The sequence below is a fragment of the Argentina silus genome (assembly GCF_951799395.1).
Source record: "Argentina silus genome assembly, chromosome: 4".
NCBI classification, from domain to species: domain Eukaryota; kingdom Metazoa; phylum Chordata; class Actinopteri; order Argentiniformes; family Argentinidae; genus Argentina; species Argentina silus.
In genome coordinates, this window is record NC_139658.1 from 14980347 (window position 1) to 15007548 (window position 27202).

General features: G+C 44.0%; 2 protein-coding genes across 4 annotated transcripts; both read left to right on the plus strand.

Moving 5' to 3' along the window:
• Nucleotides 1-324: 324 nt before the first annotated feature.
• On the plus strand, nucleotides 325-10680 carry ubap1 (ubiquitin associated protein 1). Of its 2 annotated transcripts, none has more exons than XM_083668658.1 (7): nucleotides 325-462; nucleotides 3521-3569; nucleotides 3676-3800; nucleotides 4769-5560; nucleotides 6113-6277; nucleotides 6899-7000; nucleotides 9041-10680. In XM_083668658.1, exons 2-7 carry the CDS (start codon nucleotides 3530-3532, stop codon nucleotides 9179-9181), a joined length of 1365 nt encoding a protein of 454 aa, XP_083524784.1. In that variant the 5' UTR covers nucleotides 325-462; nucleotides 3521-3529; the 3' UTR covers nucleotides 9182-10680. The 2 variants fall into 2 exon arrangements, with proteins under 2 accessions (XP_083524784.1, XP_083524785.1); XM_083668659.1 differs by having other exon boundaries at nucleotides 4787-5560.
• A 4301-nt stretch (nucleotides 10681-14981) lies between these two features.
• Nucleotides 14982-26774, plus strand: dcaf12 (DDB1 and CUL4 associated factor 12). Of its 2 annotated transcripts, XM_083668281.1 has the most exons (9): nucleotides 14982-15376; nucleotides 19655-19945; nucleotides 20162-20434; nucleotides 20701-20761; nucleotides 21801-21991; nucleotides 22546-22611; nucleotides 22757-22919; nucleotides 23946-24124; nucleotides 24578-26774. In XM_083668281.1, the coding sequence occupies exons 1-9, from the start codon at nucleotides 15317-15319 to the stop codon at nucleotides 24734-24736; spliced, it is 1443 nt and encodes a 480-aa protein (XP_083524407.1). In that variant the 5' UTR covers nucleotides 14982-15316; the 3' UTR covers nucleotides 24737-26774. The 2 variants fall into 2 exon arrangements, with proteins under 2 accessions (XP_083524407.1, XP_083524408.1); XM_083668282.1 differs by lacking the exon at nucleotides 24578-26774 and having other exon boundaries at nucleotides 23475-24087.
• The last annotated feature ends 428 nt before the right edge of the window (nucleotides 26775-27202 follow it).

Genomic DNA, 27202 nt, shown 5'->3' on the forward strand with positions numbered 1-27202 from the left:
TTCACTTTTGTCATTGCATTTCCTTGTTGTATTTCCGAAGAAAATAAGTATTCAAGGTGCAATTTAATAATAATTATAATCACAAATGACATTATTTAGAGCACTTTTCAGGCCAAACCACAAGGCACGCTTCACACAAATGGAGAGAGCATCATTTGGCATACAGTCACTTCTGTAATCATGAGCATTTTAATTCTAACATTTCTATTTTGTATCTGAATTCTTACACAGCAAATTTCAGAGACTTCTCTTAAAACGTGTCGGGCGCTACGTGTTTATTTATCTGGCTTTCGTCACTAAATGACGTCAGACAGGAACGGACAAATCAAGATGGCGTCCCACGATGAGGCAGGAAAGAGATTTCGATTTCAATAAAACTTATTTCAAAGGAGACTTGAGAGATCGTGTGTTTGCGGAGAGGCGTAAATAAGTATTTTGAGACGCAAGGCGGAGCAGATACGGGTAAGAGGGCTGATGTTGAAGATATTGTGGCAGTTTTCTGGAGGGGCGGTGGCAGGGGGGAGTAAACGAGCCGCACAACACAGGCCACCACCGCACAGAAGCTAGCTTAGCTACAATGCTAGCCAACCTAGAATTGCTATGATGTGGACTTCGGGGATTCTGCCAAGGGCCTAGTTTGGTGCCTTCGTGTTATGTATGGCTAGTCAGAAAAATGTCAGTAATGTTGTGTAGCGACGCAGTAACCTAACACCAGTCGAGAGAGTAGTGAGCAGCTAGCTTGACTTAGCTGTCACAGTGTCAGTGACTGAGGTCCGGGAGCCAGTTATGGCAGTAGAAGTGTCTGTACATTCTAGTTGGTTTCACTGGCTGAATTCCTAACTTAGCACCGATTAGCTAGCGGCGACGGTAGCTAATGCATAGAGATATCTATATAACGTTAGCTGGGTGGTATTCGTGTGCCTTGTCATGAGAAGGATCTTCAAACAAAGTTCTGAACGGAGATGAGGATTTGATTATGCTACGTACAGCTCCGGCCCATGATCCTGGCCAATTAGTTTAGATCACGCAGTTGTGTATAGCTAGCTAGTATTTTGCTAGCCTACGTGACTTCACGTCAACTGTTGCGATAATGATTTTTTGGGGGGGTCGATTTGGACCGGAGGAAAGTTATACCTGGCCAGTCAATAATGTTTTACTGCAGCAAACACATTCCGATTGAGTTTCCCTCCATGACGTGTCTATATTGCCGATGTGGTCCCGAGGTAGAGTACATAGTGTACCTGCCGGGGTCCACCCTACCATAACGAGCTACAGTGTACATTGCTCACATGTTAAACAGCGATGTATGCTTGCTGAATAGTGGTGTGACATGTGGTTTAGGCAAATAATCCACTTGCTGACAGTCTGTCACCAAGATGAACTTTGTAAATAATGTTGTTGATTCATGTCCCTCGATCTTTAGTTTAAGCTATCTGAAAATGCTATAGACAGGTCCCATATAGATTCGATCAAGAGTTATACTGTACACTGGGCCGAAATAATGCAAAATAACAATTGAGCATTTGTCATTCATCACCGAGGCCTTCCCTCTTTCCCTGAAATCGGCTTGGATGCATTATTGCACACTTTTTTTTCTAGCATTTCTTTTTTTTTTAAATGTTTTTTTTAGGGCATTTCTGCTTTATTGGGATAGAGACAGTAGAGATTGACAGGGAGAGAAGGATGGGAGAGAAAGGAGGGATGACATGCAAGACGCGTCGAGGGTCGGAATCAAACCAGGAACCTTGCGATTAGGTGCGATGCGCGTTAGCGTGCTACGCCACTAAGCGCCCCCACACTACATCTTTTTGAGTGATTGATTGATTGTTCCTTCTCATCAACATGAATTAACTACTCAGCCGCCCACTCCTTAGATGTAAACACTTATCATCGTTTTACTTATGCTACGTCTGAACAACAGCGGTTCCAGTCAAATGTACTTATAATGGCATGTGTTATGGGTGGCATGGCGTGACCAAATAATCAGATTAGGCTATGTGGCTTAAGATGCAAATCAATGGAACAAAACCACCAAAAAACAGGAAGAGAGTTTGCAAAGACTAACTACAGGGTAGGCTAGCTCTCTGTTATACTCTGGTCATGCAGATAAAAAAAGACTGCTTTATGAGAGCGGGACGGATCACGTCCCTACTGATTTGAACCAATTTTCTTGTGAAGTGAAAGCTGTGTCGTTGTAAGGGCAGTTGTCAGACAAAACAGCCCTTCATGCTCCCCGCTCCTATCTTGTGGCTTGAGTTGAGAATTTCTCCTCAAGCTATTTTGTGCTGTTGCATCAGTCTTTTTTTTTTTTTATTTTTTTTATTTTTTTTTTTTATGAAAAATGGAAATTGGAAGCATCTTGCCTGCTGTTTTCCCATTTCTCTTTTCCTTGTCCCATTGTCAAGTAATCCTGATGTCAAGCTTTAGTAGATTGCCATATTGTGCTACCATGGAATATACATAAGAAGCAAATTTGCTTTGGTTTGCTCCTATATTGCATATACACAAAGATAATTGTTAATGGGAATCGTTGTCTGCCAACACGGAAGGGTGGAATAATGAATATTTATTGTATTCATGAGCGGGAACCAGTCAGTGAGCAGCAAGGCCAGAGCAATATGAATATTCATGAACAGTTGACACAGTGAGCATGTACAAACAGGCACAACTCATAACGTGACGTACTTCCTCATACCAGTACCAGGGGGCTTAGCTAAGCCCGACGTTATTAACAAACAATACATACTTTTGTTGTCATATGTGACGCTCCCATTGCCTTTCAAAACACACCTTTTTGTCTGCTGAGTGTGAAGTGTCACCCAGGACGAAAGAAGAGGCAGAGTTTTGTTTATCGCTTCACATATCCCTCTGATAGATAGGGAGGCTAGATTAAGGAACATTCCACTATTTTTAACATTCCAGGGGGTCACTAAGCTGTGGTGCATTTTTGGATCGTGAGCTAGCAGCCTCAGGTAGCTATGTTATTATTACCACCCCGTTCCTCGGTCAATCTCGATACTAAGCACAATTGAATAAAGAAAACTACGGATTTTTAGATTGATTATGGGTTCACAGGTATAGACATCAGAGATGGTGTTGCTTAAAGGGGCACTCCACCACTTTTTAACTTCATATTACCTCCAGCATCGTAAGTGTCTACATATCTGAAATCGGCAAAGGTCCTACAAAAATTACCCCCTGTGATGTCATGGGGGAAGCTTAGAAAATGTATCAGTGAATTTCCTAAACTAGTGGTTTCCAGCCAGGGTGAGGGTACTTGTGGCTGTAGTTTTTGAAATTCCCAATGAGATCATAGGTGATTTTTTTATTTTATTATAAAGAACCTTTCGCTGTTTTCACAGTGTAGACATTGGAGATAATTAATATGAGATTAAACATTGGTGAAGTTTGTCCTTTTTACGGTCAATGTGGTGTTGATCTTTTTGGTTTTATGCCGTTTCACTAGTTTCTCCTTTTGTGTGTGTGTGTGTGTGCTTTTACATTCTATTCTCTTCCTCAGTGTCTCTAAATGGCTGCGAGGAAGTCTGGATCAGATACCCACAACAATGGTGAGTGTGTCTTTGTTTTGGCGAGCTTCTCTCTTTTCTACATGTTTCATTCAGGTGCCTTCTTAGTTGGCTGTAGTGTTTACTCAGGCCCTTATTATCACCCTAGGACCCATCAGCTACCTTGATGAAGTTCCCTTCAAAATCAACGACAAGTTCCGCTGCCCTGCCAAAGTGGGGCTCCCCGTCGGGTTCTGCCTGCCTGATTGTGGCTCTGTGCTCGCTGACATGCAGGTGAGTCCATTTGGCAGCATTTCCCCCCAGAATTTAGTTCTTTGTCGTCTCCAAAGACTCCCACAGTGTCAATGTGGCACTATTGCATCAATGATTGAAATTACATGGGTGATGGAGAACACTAGGTACTTCTACATACTGTATTTGAGTGCTCCTTCTATATACAGTATTTGAGTACTCCTATCACTTTGCTAAACTAACTACAGAGGTTGCGTTAGCTTACAGAAACGAAACACACCCACTTTAATTCAAAGTCGTCTTACACTTGGTTGGTTAAGTTGAATAATGTCAACAATCCACTGTCAGAGGTTCGCTTCAGGGAAAACCGTCTTGCACCTTCACAAAAGGCTTACCTTTTTTTGCAAATACACAGCCAAACCAGTCAAACCCCACCTGCCTATACAATGTTTTGCCTGAAGCTAATCTTTGTTTGGGGTGATGATGTGCTTTGGCTACTTTGCTACGAGGCAGCCATAGAAAACAAGCAGAGAAAGGTAAACAGCTGTGTTTAACATCTGCTGACGTGTTGCTCATGACCCCGTGTGTGTGAACCTGATTGTTCAGGAGAGTTTTGTTTCAGCTGAAGCACAGGTGAGGTGTGCAGAGAGACGCTACGTCGATGCGTGAACTAGGGGTGAGATGTGGTGAAAAGGCAGACAGTCGAATCAAATGTCTTTATTACATCTGTGTTTACAAAACGCAACGAGATATATTTCCTGTGTTTAATTCAACCTCTGAACTACACGTGTATGTCAGTCCATACCAACATACTTTTAGGGCACCCTCAAGAGTTATTGAGTCATTTCAATCCTGGTTCCATCAAGTCACCCTTCTTTTGCATGACCATGTTTACGCGGATTAATTAGTTGTGGAACGGCTGGAATTGATTCAGTCTTTTGTCATGTGGCTGCAATGATTAGGCCGTTGGTCGTTTTCTCACTTCTCATCTTTCTCACTCCTCACAACAGTATGACTTCTCCCTTGAGGTGCGGAGTGTGCGCTGGGGGGAGGAGCTGGCCGAGGCGAGGGCTGCAGAGGCCCGGGCGGCAGAGGCGCTGGCCAGGGCGGAGTCAGAAAGCAGGGAGCGCCAGCCCCCCGCCCAGGACACTAATCTGGGATTGGGTGGCGGAGGCAAGGGGCCCCGCCCAACCGGGGAGCAGGACCCTCCCCCGCCAGCCATGAACCCGGTGATGGCGGGCCTGCGGCACAACGACATTCTCACCCCCCTGCCGGCCCCCGCCAGGCAGGCCAAGCCCAGCACCCCGCAGCCGCAGAGCCTCAACCTGGCCGACTTTGAGCGCGAGGAAGACCCCTTCGATAAGCTGGAGCTCAAGACGCTGGACGACCGGGAGGAGCTGCGCAGCATCCTCCAGCACCAGCCGCAGTCCGTGTCCCCGCCAGAGGCCCCCCAGCCTGGGCCGGCCTCGCGCAGCAACACCCCTCCTCCTCCTGCACCCACACCACAGACAGCCAAAGGAAGCTTCGTCCACAAACCCAACGGGCTGGTGGCGCTGCTGGACATGGACAGAGCCGGGGGTCGGGTCGATCGCCCGTGCAACATCCGCTCGCTGACCTTCCCCAAGCTGTCTGATCCTGGGGACTCCTACGGCCCGGTCCCATTGCCGGTCCCGGTCCAGGTCCAGGTCCTGGTCCCTGCCCCACGTAGCCTCCCTAACGGCAGCCTGCAGCCCCAGCAGAAAGCTCATGTGATTGGCCGCCAGGAGCCACAGAGTCACATCCAAAATGGGGCCCCAAAACAGGTAGAGATTGCAAACCAATGACAACATTTGGCTAGTGTAATATAGGCCGACATGGGGGCCTAGTCCCAAAGCAGCCCCTGGGTCCTTGCAAAATGATGCAAAATGAAGAACACTTTGGATTGGATAGGTTATAGCCGTGTGTGTGATACAGTAATACCTCTCCACGTAGCCTGGTATGGAAAGCTCTTCAATGGTCACACCGTATAGTGTACTCCACAGACATTTGGATGGGAAAGGGATGACATTTATCGGGTACATTTGTAACTCGGGTGTATTCAGTCATGCATGAAAACCTCTCAAATGCAGGTCTTTGTGGACGAGAGGCGCTTTTCAAATGCTAGATTTGTTTATCAAGTGCCACACTCAATTTTCTGTGCCCCTGCATCAGCCTTTAGGTTAGAGGGCACTGACGCACAATATTTGACAGTTTCAGTATAAATGATTTAAAAAAAAAAAAAAAAAAAAAAAAAAAAAAAAACTGCAAGATTCTATCAGATTGTTTACATGTTAAAGACAAATCCAACTACCGTCCTCTCTCTGCCCCACATGTAGATCAATGCTGGCCCGGGCACCGAGCCTGCCCCTCTCCCCTGTGGAGGAGCCCTGCTCAGCCTCTCCCCCAGTGAGCGGCAGTGTGTGGAGACCATCGTGGGGATGGGCTACTCCTACGAGGGGGTCCTCCGAGCCATGCAAAGACAAGGCCAGAACGTGGAGCAGGTGGGCCACGCTCTCCCCCCTCCTTGGCACAGCTGTCTAAGGCGATGAGAGATGTGCTGTGTGTGTGTGTGTGTGTGTGTGTGTGTGTGTGTGTGTGTGTGTGTGTGTCTGTCTGTGTGTGTGTGTGTGTGTGTGTCTGTCTGTGTGTGTCTGTGTGTGTCTGTCTGTGTGTCTGTCTGTCTGTCAGTGTGTGTATTCTGATGTGTTTGATCCACCAGACAATAAAATAATGCTGGTATGAATAAAATAATTGCATTTGGATTAGGGTTTTTCATTGTCTCAAAAACACTCCCTATCCACCACCATTACCATATCACCATAGTTTAACACCCTTTCCAGGGATGTGGTCCTACTCCCTACAGCATCATTATTTAGGTGTTAGCAACATTAATAGTTGATAACATTTTGCCAGTTAGCCTACATTGCATTGCGAAAATATATATTTCTATTTAGATGCCATCATCATCATCATCATCATCATTAGACCTGAACACAGCAATGGTAAAAATGTTGAATATTTGTCAATCTGGACTAACCCATACCTTGTCTTAGATCAAGGCTTTGCCAACACATAAAGCCGTCCTCATGGTTTGTGTCCCACCCTGTGTTCCTGTGTCCCAGGTGCTAGATTACCTGTTTGTCCACGGGCGTCTGTGTGAGCGGGGCTTTGATGCCAGCGCGGTGGAGGAGTGCTTGGAGATGTACAAGTGTTCTGAGGAGAAGGTAAGTCCGCAGTGTGGCTCGCCTTGTCAATCGAGGCACACGCCCGCTGATGAAGCCTACGTAATGATACAAACCCTTGACAGTCGACATACAGAATGACACTGTGGTTCGTGTATGAAATGTGATGGGAGAGGTGGTGCGTTGGCCTCTCTCTCTTCTAGATCTAACCTGACCCTGTCTCTCTCTCTCTTCGACGACATATATCTAACCTGACCCTGTCTCTCTCTCTCTCTTCTACCACATGTATCTAACCTGACCCTGTCTCTCTCTCTCTTCTACTGCATATACTTAACCTGACCCTGTCTCTCTCTCTCTTCGACTACATATACATAACCTGACCCTGTCTCTCTCTCTCTTCTACCACGTACAGTGCTGCTTGAAAGTATGTGAAACCCTTGTGCCCTTGTATAATATGATGATTATAATATTTTATTTTATTTTATTTTTTTTACCATTAAATTTATATTTTTTTTATTCTTTATATCTAAAAAACATATTTTTTATCTGACATAACAAGTTTATATTTACCAATTCCAGATGCTGGTTTAGAGGGAATCAAGTGCAGGTGCAAAAATAAGTGAACCCCAAGTTGCATTGGTTAAATCAAGTAGAATCAGTAGAATCATTGGGTACCAAATGAACCAATCAAAGGAGAGATCTTTAGGAAATTGGGTGGGACTCTGATAAGTAGAGATAAGAAACCTGGTCAGTTTTGTGTTACCCATACAGGTGAATGCAAAACACACCATGCCGAGAGGAAAGGAGATCTCAGAGGACATCAGGAAGAGGGTAGCAGGCTATAAAATCATCTCAACAAGATTTGAGCTCCATCAGTCCACTGTGAGGCAAATAATTTACAAATGGAGAGCATTTAATATGACAGCAACTCGGCCTAGAAATAACCCCAAGAGCCACAAGAAAAATAATAAATCTGATAAAAGCCAACCCAAACATAACATCTAGAGATTTGCAGACCTCCCTTGCTGCATCTCAGGTAACTGTGCTTCAACAATAAGAACACTGAATCAAAATGGCATTCATGGGAGAGTAGCTAGAAAGATGCCTTTGCTGTCAAAAAAGAACCAAACTGCCTGTCTTAACTTTGCCAGAGACCACCTGGACAAGCCTGAAGGTTTCTGGAAGTCCATTCTCTGGACAGATGAGTTTAAATGTACCTTTTTGGTCACAATCAAAACCACTATGTTTGGCGAAAACCCAACACTGCCGACCACCAAAAGAACAGTACAGTCAAGCATGGTGGTGAGAATGTCAAGATCTGAGGCTGCTTTTCCTCCTCTGGACCTGGACGACTCCACATCATAAAGGGAACCATGAATTCTGAGGTATACCAGGAGATTCTTGAACAGAACGTCAAGCCATCAGTCAAGGAGCTAAAGCTGTGCTGAAAATGGGTATGTGTCTTCCAACAAGACAATGACCTCAGGAGAAAGAAGATTTGTGTTTTAGATTGGCCAAGTCATGCTTCTGACGTAAATCCAATCAAGATGCTGTGGCAGGACCTGAAGCGGGCAGTTCATGCCAGGCACCCCTCAAACCTCACTCAATTGGCTAATTTCTATAAGAAGGAGTGGGCAAAAATCCCTCAAAACAGATGTCAGAGACTGATTAGTGGCTATACGAGACGTTTACTCCAAGTTATCAATGCTAATGCACTGAGTTTGTGTCCTTTATTTGGAATGTCTTTATTATGAATTGGGGTTTAGATAAAGATTTTATAAGTTCATTTTAATATTTTAAACAAAAATAATGACCATCCCTGTAGGGTTCGCAAACTTTCAAGCAGCACTGTATATCTAACCTGACCCTGTCTCTCTCTCTCTTCTCCTACGTATATCTAACCTGACCCTGTCTCTCTCTCTCTTCTTTATCTAACCTGACCCTGTCTCTCTCTCTCTTCTACTACGTATATCTAACCTGACCCTGTCTCTCTCTCTCTCTTCTACCACGTATATATAACCTGACCCAGTCTCTCTCTTCTATATCCAACCCGACCCTGTCTTTCTGTGTGTTGCGTCTCAGGCGTTGGAGTTCCTGCAGCTGATGTCGCGCTTCGGCGAGATGGGCTTCGAGAGGGACGCCATCAAGGAGGTGTTGCTGGTGCACAACAATGATCAGGACAAAGCGCTGGAGGATCTCATGGCCCGCGCCACTGCCAGCTGAGGCCCCCCCCCACCCTCCCCCAAACCAATCTCCCAGAACAGTACCACCCACCACACAGGCCCCCCTCCCTGCCCCGGCCTGCCCACTAAAGCACAGGGTGGAGAAAGCCCAGCCAGCCAGCCTGCCTTGGACTTCTGGTGTGTACCCTACTCTGGCCATCACACTTCAACATAATGACTCAGCACTTCTGAAAGACTATGTGGCAAGAGTGACTGGGGGGAAAACCCCCCCGAAAGAAACGCATACCTGAAATTTGAGATGGTTGGTTTAGGATGATTAGTTTTGGGATTCCATGCCTCTTTCGCTTTTTCTGCAGTATTGGTCGAAATGAAAATGTAACTGTCCAAAGGACGTGCTGTATTGGAGCTAATCTGACGTGGGTCAGCACTGTTGGTGGGTTTGTCTGACTCTATGGGCGGGGTTGGAGGAAGGGGGTGGTGGAATAGGGAGGAGCTACTGGCCAGCTCTTAACATACCACAGGTGAAAAGTTACACTGACGCTCCCAGCCGACGAAGCTGCCATCTTCCACTGCTGAATGCAGGTCTACAAAATGGCAGGTGGCAGGGGAGGGGGACTAGCGCCTGAACACCCCGACGCCGGAACCCTAAAACGTAAACTGACGTACCGTCGCAGGACAGAGAACTGACTCCAAGAAGTGCCCTCTCTGTTCCTGCGACTGTCGCTCAAGTTTTTTTTCCTCATCTTTTCTCTGCTGTTGTTTTTTTGCTCGTTCCATTTTGTCTGTCTGTTTGGAAGGACAAACATACTTTCTTATTTTTCGGGTCTTTTAAGAGTTTAAGAGTCTCTCTTTCTTTGCTTTCTGTTTTAGGAACTGCATTAACAGAACCATAAAAAAAAAGTAATAATATAACTGATAAATGCTACTACTGCCCCAGTTGGCTCCTCCTGCACTGGAATGGACCACGAAATAAGTTGAATGAGAAGGTTGATTCTTTTGCAGGAAATACAGAATGTGTCCAAACGCATTAACAACACCCACTGGTTTAGAGAAGAACCTCACAGGCACACATACACATCACAAACATAGATATATCTATATCTCGACCTATTTCGAAGAACACTGGCACATTTAATCAGAAACAGATCAATAGACTGAAAAATAAATTGAAAAAACGTATGATGAGAGAAATTATCCTAGTGGTGCTTTGGAAAGGTCCTTGTGTGTCTTGATTTACAGACTAAAATGAGAGCCAAGGAAAAAAAAAAAAAAAAAAAAAACCTGAGGTGTTAGGATTGGGTTGTTCCACAGCCAAACTTTTGTGCAATAGAGATGTTTTATGATGTGTGACCGGCAATTTTTGAGATATTGGGCCATGGGAAATGAGCCGAGAGCCTTGGCTTGAGATATGCTCACTTGAAAAAAATTATTGATTTTATTGTTTGCTGTCATTTATTCCCCTCAGTTATTTGCTTTCATGCTCCCCTATCAACTGTTATATAATAAACATTTGTTTGTCTCACCATTCATCCCATATAAGCACTCTTCACACTAATTCATGAAGGGAGTGTGTGTATTTCGGCATCCCCTGGTGTGCTATAGAGGAATCGCAATGAAGACAAAATCTTTTACACATTAAACATATTCAATAGAGTGGTATTTTATGTTTGAATGGTACTCCATATATAGCTACGTTTCCCCTTCCATAAACTCTTGACTACCAACCTGTGTGTATGAATCTACAGGTATTTTAAAGTGCCATGACACTCCCCCATTTCAAACATCACTCTCGAGTGAGAAATGTATGTCTGCCCACCCCCAAACCAAGCAGCCAGTCTATTGACAAGTGCTTTAACCCAATTTTACAAATGAAGAAAAACAAATCACTTTTGATCTCCCTGATGTTGGAGGTTACAAGATTAAGGTCTTAAAGTAGATGCAGTAGAGGGCAACGTTACTATGGAAATGTCTACTTAGTTCTGAGGTTATCCGCTATCCAATGCAGTCTGAATGTGCGACCAAACTGTTGTCTGCCAATATGATTTGTTTCCCACTTCTCAGAATCACATGGTGTAAGTCATCTGTCATTGAAAACGTGTAGCGTTTGATCATTCTATGGATATAGTATGTTAGCCAACACAATGTCCGATTTGTGTGTGTGTGTGTCTCTCCCATGGTCTTGGCAGTGTAGGCCACCCACCCTGAAAGAATCCACGGGGCCTAAAGGTACTAAAACATCACTTCCCATCATGCAGCATCTGGCCATGTAGCAGTGGGTGTAATGGGCCATGCTGCCTCCAGACCTGGCTCTGAGCTAAAGGCACAGTTCAACCTCCTAATGATGACTGGTCCATTTCCTTTAAAGGTGACTGGGGAGAGAGGTTGCATAGTGATGTTGGAGAGTACAAAGTGCTTTCTGCATTGTTTACAGTGAGACTAATCCTAACTTCAGATGTGTGCATGTCTTTCACTTTCACACAAATCTTGAGTTCACATAAATGCATGATTTATGCGAAAGTTTGAGTTTTGCATGTGTCTAGTTGAGGTGGTTTGCTAAGTCGTGCCCCATGTGATGAGCTACAACTTGAGACCTGAAGACTCATGTAAGGTCCCGTACTTATAGTCTAGGCTTCATCTTAGTGGGCTAACACGGTCCTAGAGCAGACCTAGGTGCTCGATACTAGGATGTCTTAGCTGCTGGGTTGCTGCTGCACAGAGTGTGAGGAGATCAAGGGGAGGTGTAGGCAGGGTGGCCTAGATAGACTAACATTGTCTTGAATCAACCTTGTTGGTTTCACACACACACACTCACATACATACAAGTTAGGATTAATCCCATAATGCATAGAGCAGAGTTGACATGCCATTATGTTTCACTACTCTGGTGTCTGACTTTGTTGCTGTGGTGATATCGTGAGAGACTTGGAATATGTGGGCTAATAAATCTGGGTTTTGATGTCTTAACGATATAAACAAGGAATGGTGTTTCTGATAGCTCCTGAAATGTCTGTGATTCAAACATGTTCAGTTTCCTCCTGAATCATTTGGCAGTTCAATGTGATTAAACATACACATCTTTTCAATGGTGTGGCTGTTACTATTTATCAGTGTGGGAGTTTTTTTTCTGTAGAGATAAGTAACTTGGAAATATATCACCCATGAGCACCGAAGGTAATTCAGCTCAGATGTTGCGTAGATGATTATTCATTTCTTGGAGGGGCATTGATAACTATATTCAATCTGTGATATCATTCTTCCTTTTCAACACATTACACAACAGTGTTGCCTCAGTTTGTAGAAGCAACCAGAACAATGCCAAGAGATTATTGTTCTGCTGGTGTTGTCAATTTGCGCGAGAAACTTCCAGTTGTGTGGAGTGGTCAGCAGAAAAAAAACAATAGAATTGGTTCTTTATTTTTGCTGTCTCAGCTGAAACAGAATAAACTGGTCAGTTGATATACCATTCATAACAGTGACCTCATGTAGCATTGTAAGAGGAGGACAGGTCATACCTATTTTGACCTCTATTTTCCGTTTTCTGCTACCCCATGTGACCCAATCTGGCTAGGTGAAAGGAATATAACAGAAGCACCAGAAGCTCTACTCACTGTTCAACCTATTTGGTACAAACCACCTTGCACCTGCTTACACCAACAGTGTCCAGCTGTCTCAGATGTTTCAACACCAATGGGTAATACAGATGGCCGGTGTTTTAGACCAAAGGGAACTAGCTGAATTTGAAAGATGAAACCGAAAAGTCATGAAATTATGATGCAGGCCTTGACCAATATTAATATTTTTTATTGTATCTAAATATGACTAATGCTTTGAGTATCCTGCATTTCTAGTTTTGGCAGCAGTGTTAGGAATGTAGACTTTGGTCATCTGACTAGATGATTGATTGGCATGAGTTTTTTTTATTATTGCCATTGAGCCAGGCAAGACTTTGCTATTTTTTATTTTTTATTTATTTTAAAAACTTAAACCTCACCGTGGGGAAGATGATGAACACCACTCACTGTGCATCAGAGATCGGCCAACAGCTACACATGAAAAAGAATTTTCCCCTAGGTCGCTTTCAGCCAATTCTGTGAACACAGAGCTTCCCCCCATGTGAATGCTTCAAATGAACTCAGGAGGTGGTGGAGTTCAGTTTCCTTTTTTAAATAAGTTTTTAGGGCATTTCTGCTTTTATTGGGATAGAGACAGTAGAGATTGACAGGAAGGATGGGATGACATGCAAGACGTGTCAAGGGTCGGAATCGAACCAGGAACCTTGCGATTATGTGGTATAGTGTGCTACGCCACTGAGCGCCCCCAGTTTCCTTTTTTGAGGGCCATTTTGACATTGCATTGACAAGTATCCTCCCTTGTTGTTTTTTTGCGAAACATGTCATTGGGCTAGAGTACTGAGTCAGACCTCATAGCCTATGAAAGATGGTGCTGTGAAAGCAAAGCAAACCTCATCACTCCTGAAATGGACCAGCAGAAGTCCAGCAAAAATGGTTTTGCTTTTTTTCACCTAAAGAGGACTATATGTGAAAATACCCAGAAAATCTGAGTTCACAAAATGGCTCACACTGACCAAGTGTGAAAACTCCCCGAAACAGCTCCTCGTATAGTGGTCAGTATCCCAGCCGGGTTCAATTCCCCGATGGGGAGAGCTATGTTTTGGGACGGCAGGTAGAGAGGCCGGCCAGCAGTTTGACCTCAAGACACGTCTGTTGTCAACAGTGCAAAGACATAGTGTCAGGGTATTTTCACAAACTCAGTTCTCTTTAAGTGAACCAAGAGGTGAAGAAAAGTTTAAGAAGTCAATTATTTTTGTATTCACACTACCCTTCTGTTTAAAACTCAGTCAAACTCTATCCTCTTTAATTCAGGTCCAGTCAGGTCAAAGTTTATTTATCAAATGCACAGAAAACAGGTTGTAGACTAAAATTAGTTCATTCGTGACCAAATTAACAAATGTTCTGATAGATGTTCTGGCCTATAGCGTCGGAATTGGGGATACTAGTCATTAGAGCTGCAGATGTTGTTGCTGTGAGCGCACTATCCCAGTAGGTTAGGTGTCAAATATCTGATCTTCCGGTTTAAAAACCCTGGAAATTAAATACAAAAATTATAGTTATGGGCTCCCTGCCTTATATTATGGTATTTTATGTTGTTAAACTTGAGGCTGGGAGCTATACAGAGCAGAGCCATCCAATTAAGCCAAATCTAATGTACTACCATTTTTCATTAAACAATATTAAACCGACGTAAATGTCCTGAGTGAAATGTGAAAATACGCTGATATTGACTTTTATTTTTATTTCAACCTGAGGTGGCCATTTGGGACGAATGTGTTAACCAAGTAATGATGTAATGTCATTATGCAGTGATCCAGGTGTCTCTTCCCTGCTAAGTAATAATATATTTTTTAAAAAGTCAATAGCATCCTTTTGGACCCATATCAATGGGTTTCTTCATGGTTTAAAACAAACGAAAAGTGTTGTGTTAAGAAAAGTGGTAAGTCAGTCTAACATTGTGACTGCCAATGGCCCCTGGTCCGAGCATTGATTACTTCATATCTTCGTCATATCTTATGACGACTGACGGATAGATGGATTGCCTTACTTCAACAAACGTACTTATTGGAGGTCGCTTTGGATCAAGGCGTCTGCTCCATGCCACCAATGTAAAATGTAAGTTTATCAGGAAGTTTACCCCGAATTACAAGTGCGGGGTATGACGTCAACCCTTTGACGTGAGTGACAAGGGGAGGGTCAGTGAACGAGCACGTGGGCGTGCACGTTCGACCTTGTTTTTGTTGATGTTCAATTCGAGTGCGGCTGCGCGCGGCTCAATGTTGTTACCGTTGGTGACGCGACTTGTGAAGACAAGACAGAGAAGGATCGGAGAAAATCTCCAAATCAGACCAGGAGAGGAGCCTGTCGTCTCGGCTCCTCCGCCGAAGCTAAATGTATCGATTTAGCAAGCGTTTAAACCTCAAGTGTGTTGCGGAGGCCGGAGGGGAAGAGAGTCAACCTCACCCTTTTATGTGCTCGCCCTTCCCCGTCGCCGGACGCTGCTACAGGGCCAGGCAACAAAATAGCTAATCGCCATTATATGATCCAGTACACAGCGTCACTATTGCCCTCCATGTGGGTGAGGGACTTGTGTGTGTCAGATTATGGCGAGAAAGACAGTTAGCAGGAAAAGGAAGGCAGGAGAGCCCAAGGACCAACAACAGGTAGGCGGAAACCGGCTGATGTTCGCTCGTAGGTCGGGAACGTCAGCTAGCTTTTCAAGCAAATGGATCGCTATGGCAGCTAGCTAGCTCGCTAGCTAACAGCTGAGTTGGTTGATAAACGTCGTTACCAGTAGCGGCGCACTCATGACAACGCCAAGTAACGTTTGGTATCCTACAGATCACTGTATTTTATTAATCCTGAACTGGCTTGGTAACGTTAGCTAGCTGAAGCTAAACTGTCTAGTTTGCAAGTGTCTTAACGTGAAGTGTGGTGGTTAGCTCCCGTTAGCTAGCTGAAGCTAACTGGCTAGTTGGCCAGTGTCTAACGTAGGGGTTGGCTAACGTTAGCTACCTAGGCAACTTAGCCAGCTCGCTAGTTAGCTGCGTAGCCTGGCTAGCTAACCGAGCTGGTTCGGTTTTCACAAAGTATTAGACACCTTAAGTTAAAATAAAAAATGTTACAGGATCGCCCGATGTTTTGTTTGCGTGCGTTTGATAACGTTAGCTACAGTTCGTTCGTGTCGTGGAACTGCATGCGACATTCCCAGAAATGGACTCAACCAAGTTCTAAATTCAAAATAAATGTATATTTTCCTTGATTATTTTTCTTTCACCCAGTCGGAGTAGCTGAAGATAGCTTGCTGCTCGCTAGTAGTCAACGCATTTTGAATGTCAATCTATACCACTCTGTCAAATCACAAATATGCATCTAATTAACGCTCAACATTAAATGTTCATCTAATCTTAAATCTAGGTAGCTGGATACTAGTCTGATTGATTAGCTGCCTACTCAGCCGCCTAGCCAGTCCTACACTGGGCTATTAGGGCTTACATAGCAATCCCATTCATCACATTTAAATAGAAATGGACGGACAGGTTTAGTTACATATTTAATCTAAGACGTTTTACATAACAAATACACAACTCAATCAGCACTTAAGACATTGGATTTATGGGTTGCTGGGGTGGGGACTCATTTGCACTTCAATTTCAAATAGAATGTCATATGTAGTCCTGCAGAAGTATGTCTGCTGAGGTGAGTTTTGTTGTGCCTAAAGGAAAACATGTCAAAGACATCAGTCTTTTTCCTGATGAGCGTAGATTTACGACAGAGTGCAAAAACAAGTGAACAACATTCAGGGCTTACAAACATGAATTGAATCCCAAAATGTAGCCAAGCTGGGCAGAGGGGGCAATAGGGTACAGTGCCAACAGAAAAGGTCATTATGCAAAAATTTGACCCATTTACCCAGATAACAATAAATCAAATGAGGTCATGATCAACTTTCTTCAACTGTCTCGTGTCCAAAAAAAATCTGTAAACACAAGTATGTTTTTTTCTTGCTGTGTTGTTGTGTTTTGGGTTCAAGAAAGCACTTCATCAAATACATTTCCTATCATTATTGATACCATACAGAGAATCAGACAAAAAAAGCCTGTTTCAAAATACAACACTCTCCCATTTAAGGCCCACGCCAGTCAATTTGTTTCTGGCCTTTCTTGAAAAAAAAAAAGTAGTGACATTAGTCATTCTTGGAGCTATTTGGGAAAGTAACGCCAGACATAGCTTGGAGCTATTCTCAATAAAATGTGTCAAGGTTGTCTGAATCGGTTGTAAAAAAAAAAAAAAAAAAAAGCCGGTGAATGGGGTTTGGAGAGTAATATTACACTCTGGGTGCTAACTTTCCAAACAGGCTTGACATGACACACTTACAGTAGGAGCTTTGTAGTTGTATGTCATGTCACGGCACGTGGGAAATTGTTTTAGGAGGAGCTATGAAAATATGTGTCGCCCAAAATACACATACTTTTGACATCAATGTCTATTTTCAGACTTCAGAATCATTTTGCATTATCAGCGAAAAAACAATGTTGAAATGTCTAATGTGGGCCAGACTTGCTTTTCAAAGTGAGCTAGATGGTGTACAGCTTTGTGCTCTTTGAGGTTGCAGTCATTTCCCAATTGCTGATCAAAAATGAGACGTAACTTATAACTTTCAAAAACAAGAAAGCTAACAAATGAACACGCGGCAAGTCACAGAAGCGCTTTTCCGAATATTTGTTTGATTATTTGTCTGATATTCTTTGTCAGTAATAGGTCATATCTCACCGCTCGCGGTTGTCATTGATCTGTCAAAGGAAAGATTGTGTGTGGCTCTGAAGGATACAGATGCGGAAGTCTCTCGCCCAATACACTGCGTTTGGATATGGTTCTGCAGGATTACCATTACAATGGTGTAATCACTGAAATGACTGTGATGAGCCAAATTACGTCGGTATGAGGCCTGAAACGTCAGTGTCGGTACATTTTCGGTTTTATCTCTCAGCTCTACTGGTTCTACTTTATAATGGTTGAGTGGGCAGGTCGATGCTGTGACAGTTTCCCTATGAACAAGTTGCCTTTAGTGAACAACATGCCATTAGTAAAAAAAAAAAAATATAATAATAATAATACATTTCAAAAAAAAAGGCAAACTAAGGTGCGTGCCTTTTGGTTTATATCTGTGAAAATTGGCAGATTCCACCTATTGAATCTGAAGTTATTGTGTCCTGACTTGCTATCACTTTTTGCCTGCACCAGTTGTGTCGGGCTCTGGCGCAGTATTTACTAAGTTCCTACCCACTCTGCTGTGTGAGAACATGGCTTAAAGAAGGGGGCACGCATTTAATCACACCCGTCAGTGTGATTACTGTGAGAAAGGAGAAGGAATGCATTTGAACGGTGAATTGGCCTGTGCCTCTGGGAAATATGAGCTTTTTTTTTCTTTTTTTTTTGTACAGATTATGGCTGTTTTACAGAGATGCCTTCATGAAGGTCAGGCATGGGCCCTTTCCATTGTTTCTGAAATGTTGTTGTAGCCGACAACAGTAACTAGTGAGAAGAGAGAACGGGACTTTAAAAAACAATGCGAAGAGGGGTGTATGGATGAGCCTACTGAGGTGTTTGTTGTTGCACGATGGGGCTGTTTTTGGTCGTCTTCTCTCCTTTTTTTTTATGTTTGTTGTTGAACCTTCCTGTATGAAAGTGTAATAAAATATGTTTTGAGAATGAAAAAAACCCGAAACGGAACCATTTCTTTTGCAATTCAGAGCCCTGGTAACTGTATGAAAGGGCATTGTGTGTGCGCACCTGGCTTTCTTGACCACTCAATGTCTGCCTATGCCCTCTTAACTGATTTGTGCTCGAGCCTTGCACTGTAGCTTTTGTAGGCATCTCCCATTGTCAAGAGTGTAGTTAGCTAACAGTGCGTGTCATGAAAAGGTTGAGTGTGTTTTTTGGGCGTCCACATGCATTCATTTGTACACAGATGTACTGTCCTGCCTGATAAAGTGTATTTGAAGGTATGTGTGTGTATGTGCTTTGATCCTGACCTGACCCACTTGGCTCCTTGAATCTGGGTCAGGCCGGAGTTATGGCCCTAGTCCTCAGGGAGATGAGCATGATGGAGAGGGAGTGAAGTGGGAATTGGAGATTGGGGGGGGGGGATACGTGAAATTGGTCTTTATTGGTTTGGTCACATCTTAGTCCGAAATACAGTGATCACATCGGGGCAGGACAATTAGATCACTATGAAGTGGAAAGGTAATTGTAATGTTTATCTGGGTAGAAGACATACTGGACTGGACTCAGTATTGAACTTTAGAAACAAGGTTCTTTATTCGCCACATCCCCTTACCATATATTTTTTTTAAGAAAAAAATTCAAACATTGTTTTTCTGCGTTATGGAATAGCATTGTCTCAAAACATTAGGTTTGCATCGTTATGAACTTCAACAAAACGGTATGCATGGATAAAGCTTACATTTAATGATGTGGCATCTTGTCCCACATTTGTAAAAACAACCCTGAGTGTGTTATATTCACGGTATATGGAAGAGACAGGCAATGGTGACCATTAGTCCCTGGGCCAGTCTGTCTGCGATATTACCGACTTTCCCTATGCCCCTCCCTGGTTTGACCATTTTTATTTGCATATTTTTTTTAGATACATTACCAAGCTGACACGATGCTGTGATTATTGGAAAGTTGTAGAATTTTTTCTTTCACTTTCAAAGTGTCCGGTGGGTTGTGTAGATCAATGGGGAAAATGTATTTAACTGTCACTAACACAGTGACTGTTTCAACAAAACAAAAACCTGCTATTTAAAACCACATGTCATATGACACGAGCCTATCTGAAAAGTTGGAAATCCCGTCGGCTTGACTTTTTGCGATGACGTGATTAATCTTTGTCCTCCTCTCCTCCTCTCTCTATCTCTATCTCTCTCTCTCTCTAGGTGGGCTGGTGCCAGTCGCACAAGCGAAGTCGCGTTTCGTCGTCTTCGTCCCGGCATGCGCAGCAGTGGTGGCGCAGCCGGCGTTCGGTGGTGTACGCCCTGCGGGGGCGGGAGTTCCGGCCGCAGCAGCAGCATGAGTGGCGGCTCCAGTGCAGCCTGCGGGGGTTTGCGGCCGGGCGGCTGCCGGGCATCCTGAAAGAGAGGGAGTTCTCCCTGGGCCGCCTCAACAAGGTGTTCGCCTCCCAGTGGCTCAACCACCGCCAGGTGGTGTGTGGGACCAAGTGCAATACGGTGAGACAACAGGAGAAAAAAAAATATATATATTTCTTTCTTCAAAAATCACGTTTGTAATAATGTCAAATGAGGAAAAATACAATCATATATATTTTTTTTAATGTGTATCATTTTCTCTGTGTGCCAAATGGTTGTTGAAATCCAGGGGTCACTGCGTCCATGTGACGCCTTTAAGCTTCTCTAACCAGATACTTTCCCCCCCTCCCACCCCAGCTGTTTGTGGCAGATGTTCTGACGGGGCAGATCACACGCATCCCCATGCTGAAGGACAGAGAGGGCCGCGTCGGGGGTACGGTGGGGGTCGCGGGGGCCGTCGGCGCCCCCTTCCTCCCCGGCACGGCAGCGTCTGGCCTGGACCAGCAGGGCTGCGGCATCCACGCCATCGAGCTGAACCCCGGGGGTACGCTGCTGGCCACCGGGGGGGACAACCCCAACAGCCTGGCCGTCTACCGCCTGCCCACCCTGGACCCTGTCTGCGTCGGAGATGTGAGTCATCCGCCAACCACCCCCCTCGTTGAAAGACCACTTGACCAAATCATGCACATTAGTTCAGGGTCGTGAATGGTTTCACAGTTGGAATCGACATAGCTTGTAAGATTGACAGATTTACCCACCAATGTGAACATGTGTTGTGGGTTGTTTCATGCCCCAGTGTGATGAATGAATAAATGATTGCATAGGATACCTCAGATGGTAAGAACCAAGTACAGGGAGAATGTGCAGCAATCATACGTGAGGTTTGTCTTTCTCAGGACGGCCACAACGACTGGATCTTCTCCATCGCATGGATCAGCGACAGCATGGCCGTGTCTGGTGAGTTGGTTCACGACCTGGTTCGCTATATTGAATACGTTGAATTAGTTTTTCGTTAAATCTCTGTTGTCGGATCAATCCAGATGGATGCTAGGTGCAGGTCTCGCTATGACCGGTAGCCTGCTAGCTCAACTCAGCAATAAAAGCAAACTAGATCAGTAAACAAAACAAAACGTAGAAACACCAAAAGCTCTTATAGTGTAGGGATTTTCTGTCTACAGATATAACACATTTATAAACTCATATATTCTGTAGTGTTTTCTGTCTCCAGATTTAACACATTTATAAACTCATATATACTGTAGTGTTTTCTCTCTCCAGATATAACACATTTATAAACTGATATACTGTTGTGTTTCTCCCAATTCTGAGCATTATTGGTGAGGTTCTGACTGCAGAAGTCGAACTGTGATCCTTAGGATGCCCTGAGACTCCTGTTACTCAGCTAATCTAGCCGTTGAATTTTGACATGGAAGTTGAACTCACTGCGTGAGTTTCAAACGAAATAGGAAAATAAAATAGTACGTTTTCTTTGTAAGAATTATTCAGTAATTATTATTCACACACAGCCTGAGAAGATATATCTTTGCTACACTAGTAGTGTTGGGATTTCTAAACTGACATTTTGTGCTTTTTAGAGTAGACCTGGCTATGTCTAGATCGGTGAGAGATGTACTGTATCTAAAATCTAACAACTTTCCCTCACTGGATTATTAACTAGATTATAATGTAAAACAGTGTTCTCCAGTTTAGGCCCGAAAGAGCTACTGGGTTTTGCAGGCTTTTGTTGTATCCCAGCACCAACAGATCTGTTTCACAGAATCCGCTATTGTTGAATTAGGTATGTCAGTACAGAGTTCCGCACCTTCAGTATCCTCTCCTTCATCTTCAGAGATGACTAGTTTTAGCAATCCACTGCTTGTGCCATAAATGAAACGCATTTTATGGGTCTAGCTATTAATAGTTTCCTATTGCTTGGAGTCATTGTCAGTGGGAGCCCAGTGATGTGACGTGATGATGTGTTGGTGATTTCCCCCAGGGTCTCGGGACGGCTCCATGGGCCTGTGGGAGGTGTCTGAGGAGGTGCTGAGCCAGGCGGAGCGACGGCAGGACCAGGGGGTGCCCTGCTACTCCCACATCTCCCACCGCGCCCTGGAGGACATTCCCAAGGAGTACACCAACCCTTACAACTGCAAAGTGCGCGCCCTGGCCTTCAACAACAACCACAAGGTGCAATGTTTTTTTGGGTTTTTTTGCCAATTTTTTGAGTAGACTTGGCTACAGTTGTTGGAATGTGGTATTTTCTACACACAGAGCTCTGGGCACAGGGTCAGCCATAGTCAGCGCCGTAGAGAAGTTAGGGATTAAGTGCCTTGCTCAAGGGCACAACGGCAGTGTGCACCTTAGATGTGATGCCAGCAACCCACCAGCTCACATCCGGCTCCCTCCTGGGGTGGGGATCGATCCAACGACCTACCGATTGCTGGCCGGCCTCTCTAACCTCTAAGCTACCTGCTGTATCAACGCCCTCAGACCTTTGAGACACACTGACAGGCCCTCTAACCTTATGTGCTGTTACCAACCTACCCTGTATTAGAGGTTTTTTGGAGACCTACCAAGTAAACTAAGTCTTTTTAGTAGTTTAAAAAAAAAAATTGCTGGTCATGAATTACCTATGCACTGAAATAGATATTCACAAAAGTGCATTGCTATATCTTGGTGTGATATTTTGAAGGCCTGTTGTTAGGGGGACCCATATGCTCATATCTCTTTTGCCTTATCAGGAGCTTGGCGCCGTGTCTCTGGATGGCTACTTTCACCTTTGGAAGGCAGAGCACAACCTGTGCAAGGTCTGTGTTTATCTGTGTTTAGTCTGTGAGTTTTTCTGTGGGGTTTTACACTGGGGGTTGAGAACTTCATCTGCGTCTTCATACGGTGTGTGTCTGTGTGCGTCCAGCCTTGTATAACAAACCTGTGTATCTCTGGTCTCTGTAGCTGCTGTCCACCAAGCTCCCTCACTGCAAGGAGAACGTGTGTCTGGCGTACGGACAGGAATGGTCCGTGTATGCGGTCGGCTCTCAGGCCCACGTCTCCTTCCTGGACCCCCGGCAGCCCACCCACAGCATCAAGTCTGTCAGCTCCCGGGAGCGAGGAAGTGGTAATGGAGGCTTACTATTCTGTTATCACTACCTAAAAGCCCTCGCTGCATAGTTTGAATTCCAGAGGTATGTGTTTTGGGATGCTGTAAGCCCAAATGAGGTTAATGTTCTCCGAGGGGGAAAATAACTTGTGGAGAGCCAAACAGTTTGAGGCTTAGTTGTAAATGTACTCATTTGACACGATTTGCATGAACACATATTGCATTTACCAAGACACATATGCAGACCAGCAACAACAGATGGTCCACCATCCCCTATTTACTACCAAACAAATACATACCTCAGCCTTCAGACCTCTGTTATACTCACTGTACACTGCATCACTCGTATGCACTGATGCCAAATGAAAGGTGCCATTTTAAGACTTAGTATTTTTGATAGTACTTACGATGCTGATTATTTGTATTGATTGAAACGTTGCCCTATCAATTGAAGTGAAGCATTCTTAGCCACACCTCTTTACATGACACCATATTACAGGATTACACTGCATACTTTATCTGTAGACCAAATATTTGAAGGTGCATTCTGTAACTTTCATTTCCCTTCCCCAGGGCCAGCTGGAGGTACTACAACAAACACATTTGGCCAAGATGCAAAATAAAACAGACGGTTACATTCACCAAGACCGACCCCCACAATTTACAAACAAGTGCCAGGGAGAGCACTTTTGACTGCAAACTAAAGTTACAGATTGCACCTTTACTTAAGGATACTTATTACCCTAAAAGGAAAAAGGTTATAGTCATTTCTGAATGCCATCAAAGAGTGACGTATGTCATGCTCAAGGAATGACTATCCTATAGACTATATTTTTTAAACATGATTTGAAACTATACATAATTTATTTAGTCACCATGACAATAAAAACAATCAATGGAGTAATAGAGCCTTATTGTTTTGATTATGATAAGGTAAGACAGTTCTACTCATTACGGTAATGAAGGGGTTTATTTCACTATTCTGAAATTACTGTTGGTATCGCATGCCGTGTCTTTAACCTCTAAGTGTTGAACTGTGTGCAGGTATCCGCTCGGTGAGTTTCTATGAGCACATTGTGACGGTGGGCACGGGCCAAGGCTCCCTGCTGTTCTACGACATCAGGGCCCAGCGCTTCCTGGAGGACCCCTTGAGTCCGGCCGGCGGGTACCGGCAGCGCCCAGGAGAGGGCATCCTCAAACTGACCACAGGCAAAGGCTGGCTGGTACGAATCCACGTCCATGTTTCACTCACGCCTCAGAGAATTTGGCAAATGTTGTTGGAGAACATTCACGGCGAATAGCACTGTCAGCTCCTTGGAGAGAGAAAAAAATAATTAAATTCCTGTTTATGGTGTGCATCGTTTTGACGCAATCTACCTTCATTTGTTGTGTATGGCACAAGTCCAACACTGTTTTGAGAACTGAAACGAGAACCGAAACACAGTTAGGACTGTTTCCATGACTTCTTGTGATAGCTAGTGTTATTGCTGGGTTGCAAAGGCATATGACGGTATGCTTCAGGTTTTAAAGGGCTGACACTTCACCGACGGGCAAGGAGATTATAGGCAATTGTATGAATCAATATTTGCCTTTATCCCTCACTGTTCTCCTCCTTTTTCCTCTTCCTCTCTCTTCTCTGCCCTTCTGTTGATCTCTTTCTCTCTCTCCCCCTCTAGAATCACGACGAAACGTGGAGGAGCTACTTCTCGGACATCAACTCCTTCCCCAACGCCGTGTACACGCACTGCTACGACGACTCCGGCACCAAGCTGTTTGTTGCCGGCGGACCCCTGTGCTCAGGCCTCCACGGCAACTACGCGGGCCTCTGGAGCTAGCCTCACCCCCCCCCCTTCCCTCCTGACGCCGCCCCCCCCCCCCTTTCCTCTTTTTTGTTGGTGTCCCTGTTCTTGTCCACAAGCAACCTCCCCCCCCAGCCGAGCATCTTGGCCTTAGAACAGTTGTTGATAGGATTGGATGCGCTATAGGTCAACCCTCTGATAAGCTAGGTAGATTTTTTTGTTTTGTTTGCCATTTCGCTTCTAACGCTCCAATCTTTTCAGATCTGCAAGAAGTAATGGCGGATGTAGATGCTCGGAGTTGTTTCAGGACAAGGCCGTGTCTCACTGGCTCATCTCCCCGTTCTCCTCCCTCACTCGTGGACTCAGGAGCATGATCTTGCCCCCCCCCCCCCTCTCTCTCTCTCTCTCTCCCTGTCACGGCTTCCACATCACCACTACTATCTTGCCACAACAATTTTTCACCCCTCTATTCGCCCTTGCAGTCGTTCTGTCCTCCTTTTGCTCCTCCGTTTCCTCTTCTTTGTTCCGCTGTTTCTAGATATTAGATGATTAGCCAGTGGTATTTAACGCACCGGAAGGTCTGCTACTGAGACAGTCTGACCAGAGTATCTAAAGTTAAAGTATAATATTTTGTTACATTTTTCAACAGTTCCATTCCACACACTCACACATGGAGGTATTTCTTTTGGTTTCTAAAATATGTGATACTGGCATAGACAGTTTCTTCGTGTGGATTTGGGATATTCTCCCTTTTAGCCCCCCTCCTCCCCCCTCCCCTCCCCTTCTTCTCTCTCTTTGAAATGGACAGCAATAAAAAGAGATGAGTGGGAAAGATGTAAGGGACTTGAGTTTTGAAGGACTGAATAGGAGTTTGACTTTTATAAGAAACTGAGGAAGGACATGCTCATTGGCTGTACTGGGGCACTACATGCCATGCCGGCCAATAAAGACAGTAGCGATGAAGAACTACCCAATCAGATGCAAGGAAGAGAAGGCTCAGAGGATGAGGACAACCAATCAGACGGCGACGTGTTCTATTTTTTTCCTTTCTGATGATGTAACGGAGTGATGACTGTAGATGCAAAAAATGCCATATAGGCGTTCTGCTACGATTAATCCTGGAGAATGCTCATTTTATTTTGATTCCAACTGTGTGATTTGACATAAACGTACACTTGTTGATATTATTACTATTAGCTTTATTGTTATTATTTATTTTCCCCTCTCGCTAACACCCGTATCTATGGTCAACTCTCTTGGCATTCAACTCTAGTGACCGGAAGGTTAGTTACTTAAAGCCACCGTCTATGTCAGAGCAGAATTGACGGAATGTTGAAGATCTAGACGTAGTTACAGATCGTGGCTTTGAAATGATGAGTTGGTCAGTGACTGGCCAGCTTTGTTACAGTGTCCGAGGTCTAGGTTATCGTGTGATAAAGTGCCAGCACTACATTTGTGGACTGGAGTTGAACACTGCTGGAGGCACTGTCAGTTGTTTTATCGTTGGTTCTAACTTTTTTTTGTTTTTTTTTCTCCTTTTGTATCAAGTGATGTATCAAGGTAATACGAGTGTTTCTGCTCTTTTCCTTGTGTGCAGAGGCAGGGTAGACTGGAGTTACTTTGTTGCCTTCCTATAGTCTTTCTGTGAAAGACTGTTGCAGGATGACATTGTTTTGCTTTTGTACATGGAACTTTTCTTAAGAGTTTTCATGATAATGCTAGATCCAAAAAAAAGGAGAGAAACACCAATTACGAACATAAGTTGAACAAATAACCATCACTTTTAAAGTGTATTTTATATATAAATGTGTATGTATATGTATGTGTAAAATGCATAGAGACAAATGCATACATTTTTATGTATATGTTTGAGGAAGTGTGTAGACTGACCTGTCTTTACTTTGGTGATGCCCTCTTTTTTTATACACACCTCATGAATGTTTTTACAAATTACTGAATCAGAGGATATTGTAAAATATCAGCTACAGTCGAAAACCAACCTTTGAAATCTTTAAAAAGAAAATGATGATAAAAAAAATAAAAAGTATATTGATGTAATATTTCTCTTATTTCACCTTGGCTTTTGTGTGTTGATTATTTGTGCGCACTGACTCTCTGGGTCACAATTCAATTCAATTCAATTCAAATCAATTCAATTCAAGTGTTCCTCCTGTCTGTCGGCCTCACTTTACAAAATGGTCCAGAGTAGGATTGTGTACATAGTTACTATTTGTGTTTTTAACGTCAAAGTGAGAGAGGGGTTTCATGTCACGACACGAATTACAACAAGCAGAACTGACAATATGGCACTAAATACAAGAGTTCAAAAGAGGTCCTGGCGAATTTGGCGATAGTAAAAAAACAAACAAAAAACAACTAAGTATTAAATAGAACAACGTCGCTTCCTCACGTCAATGACCCCCCTGGAGGACGACACGTGACCGCACCGCCGCGTCAGGCTGTAGGAGGAACGCGTCGACGGCGACCGCGTCACGTGACTTT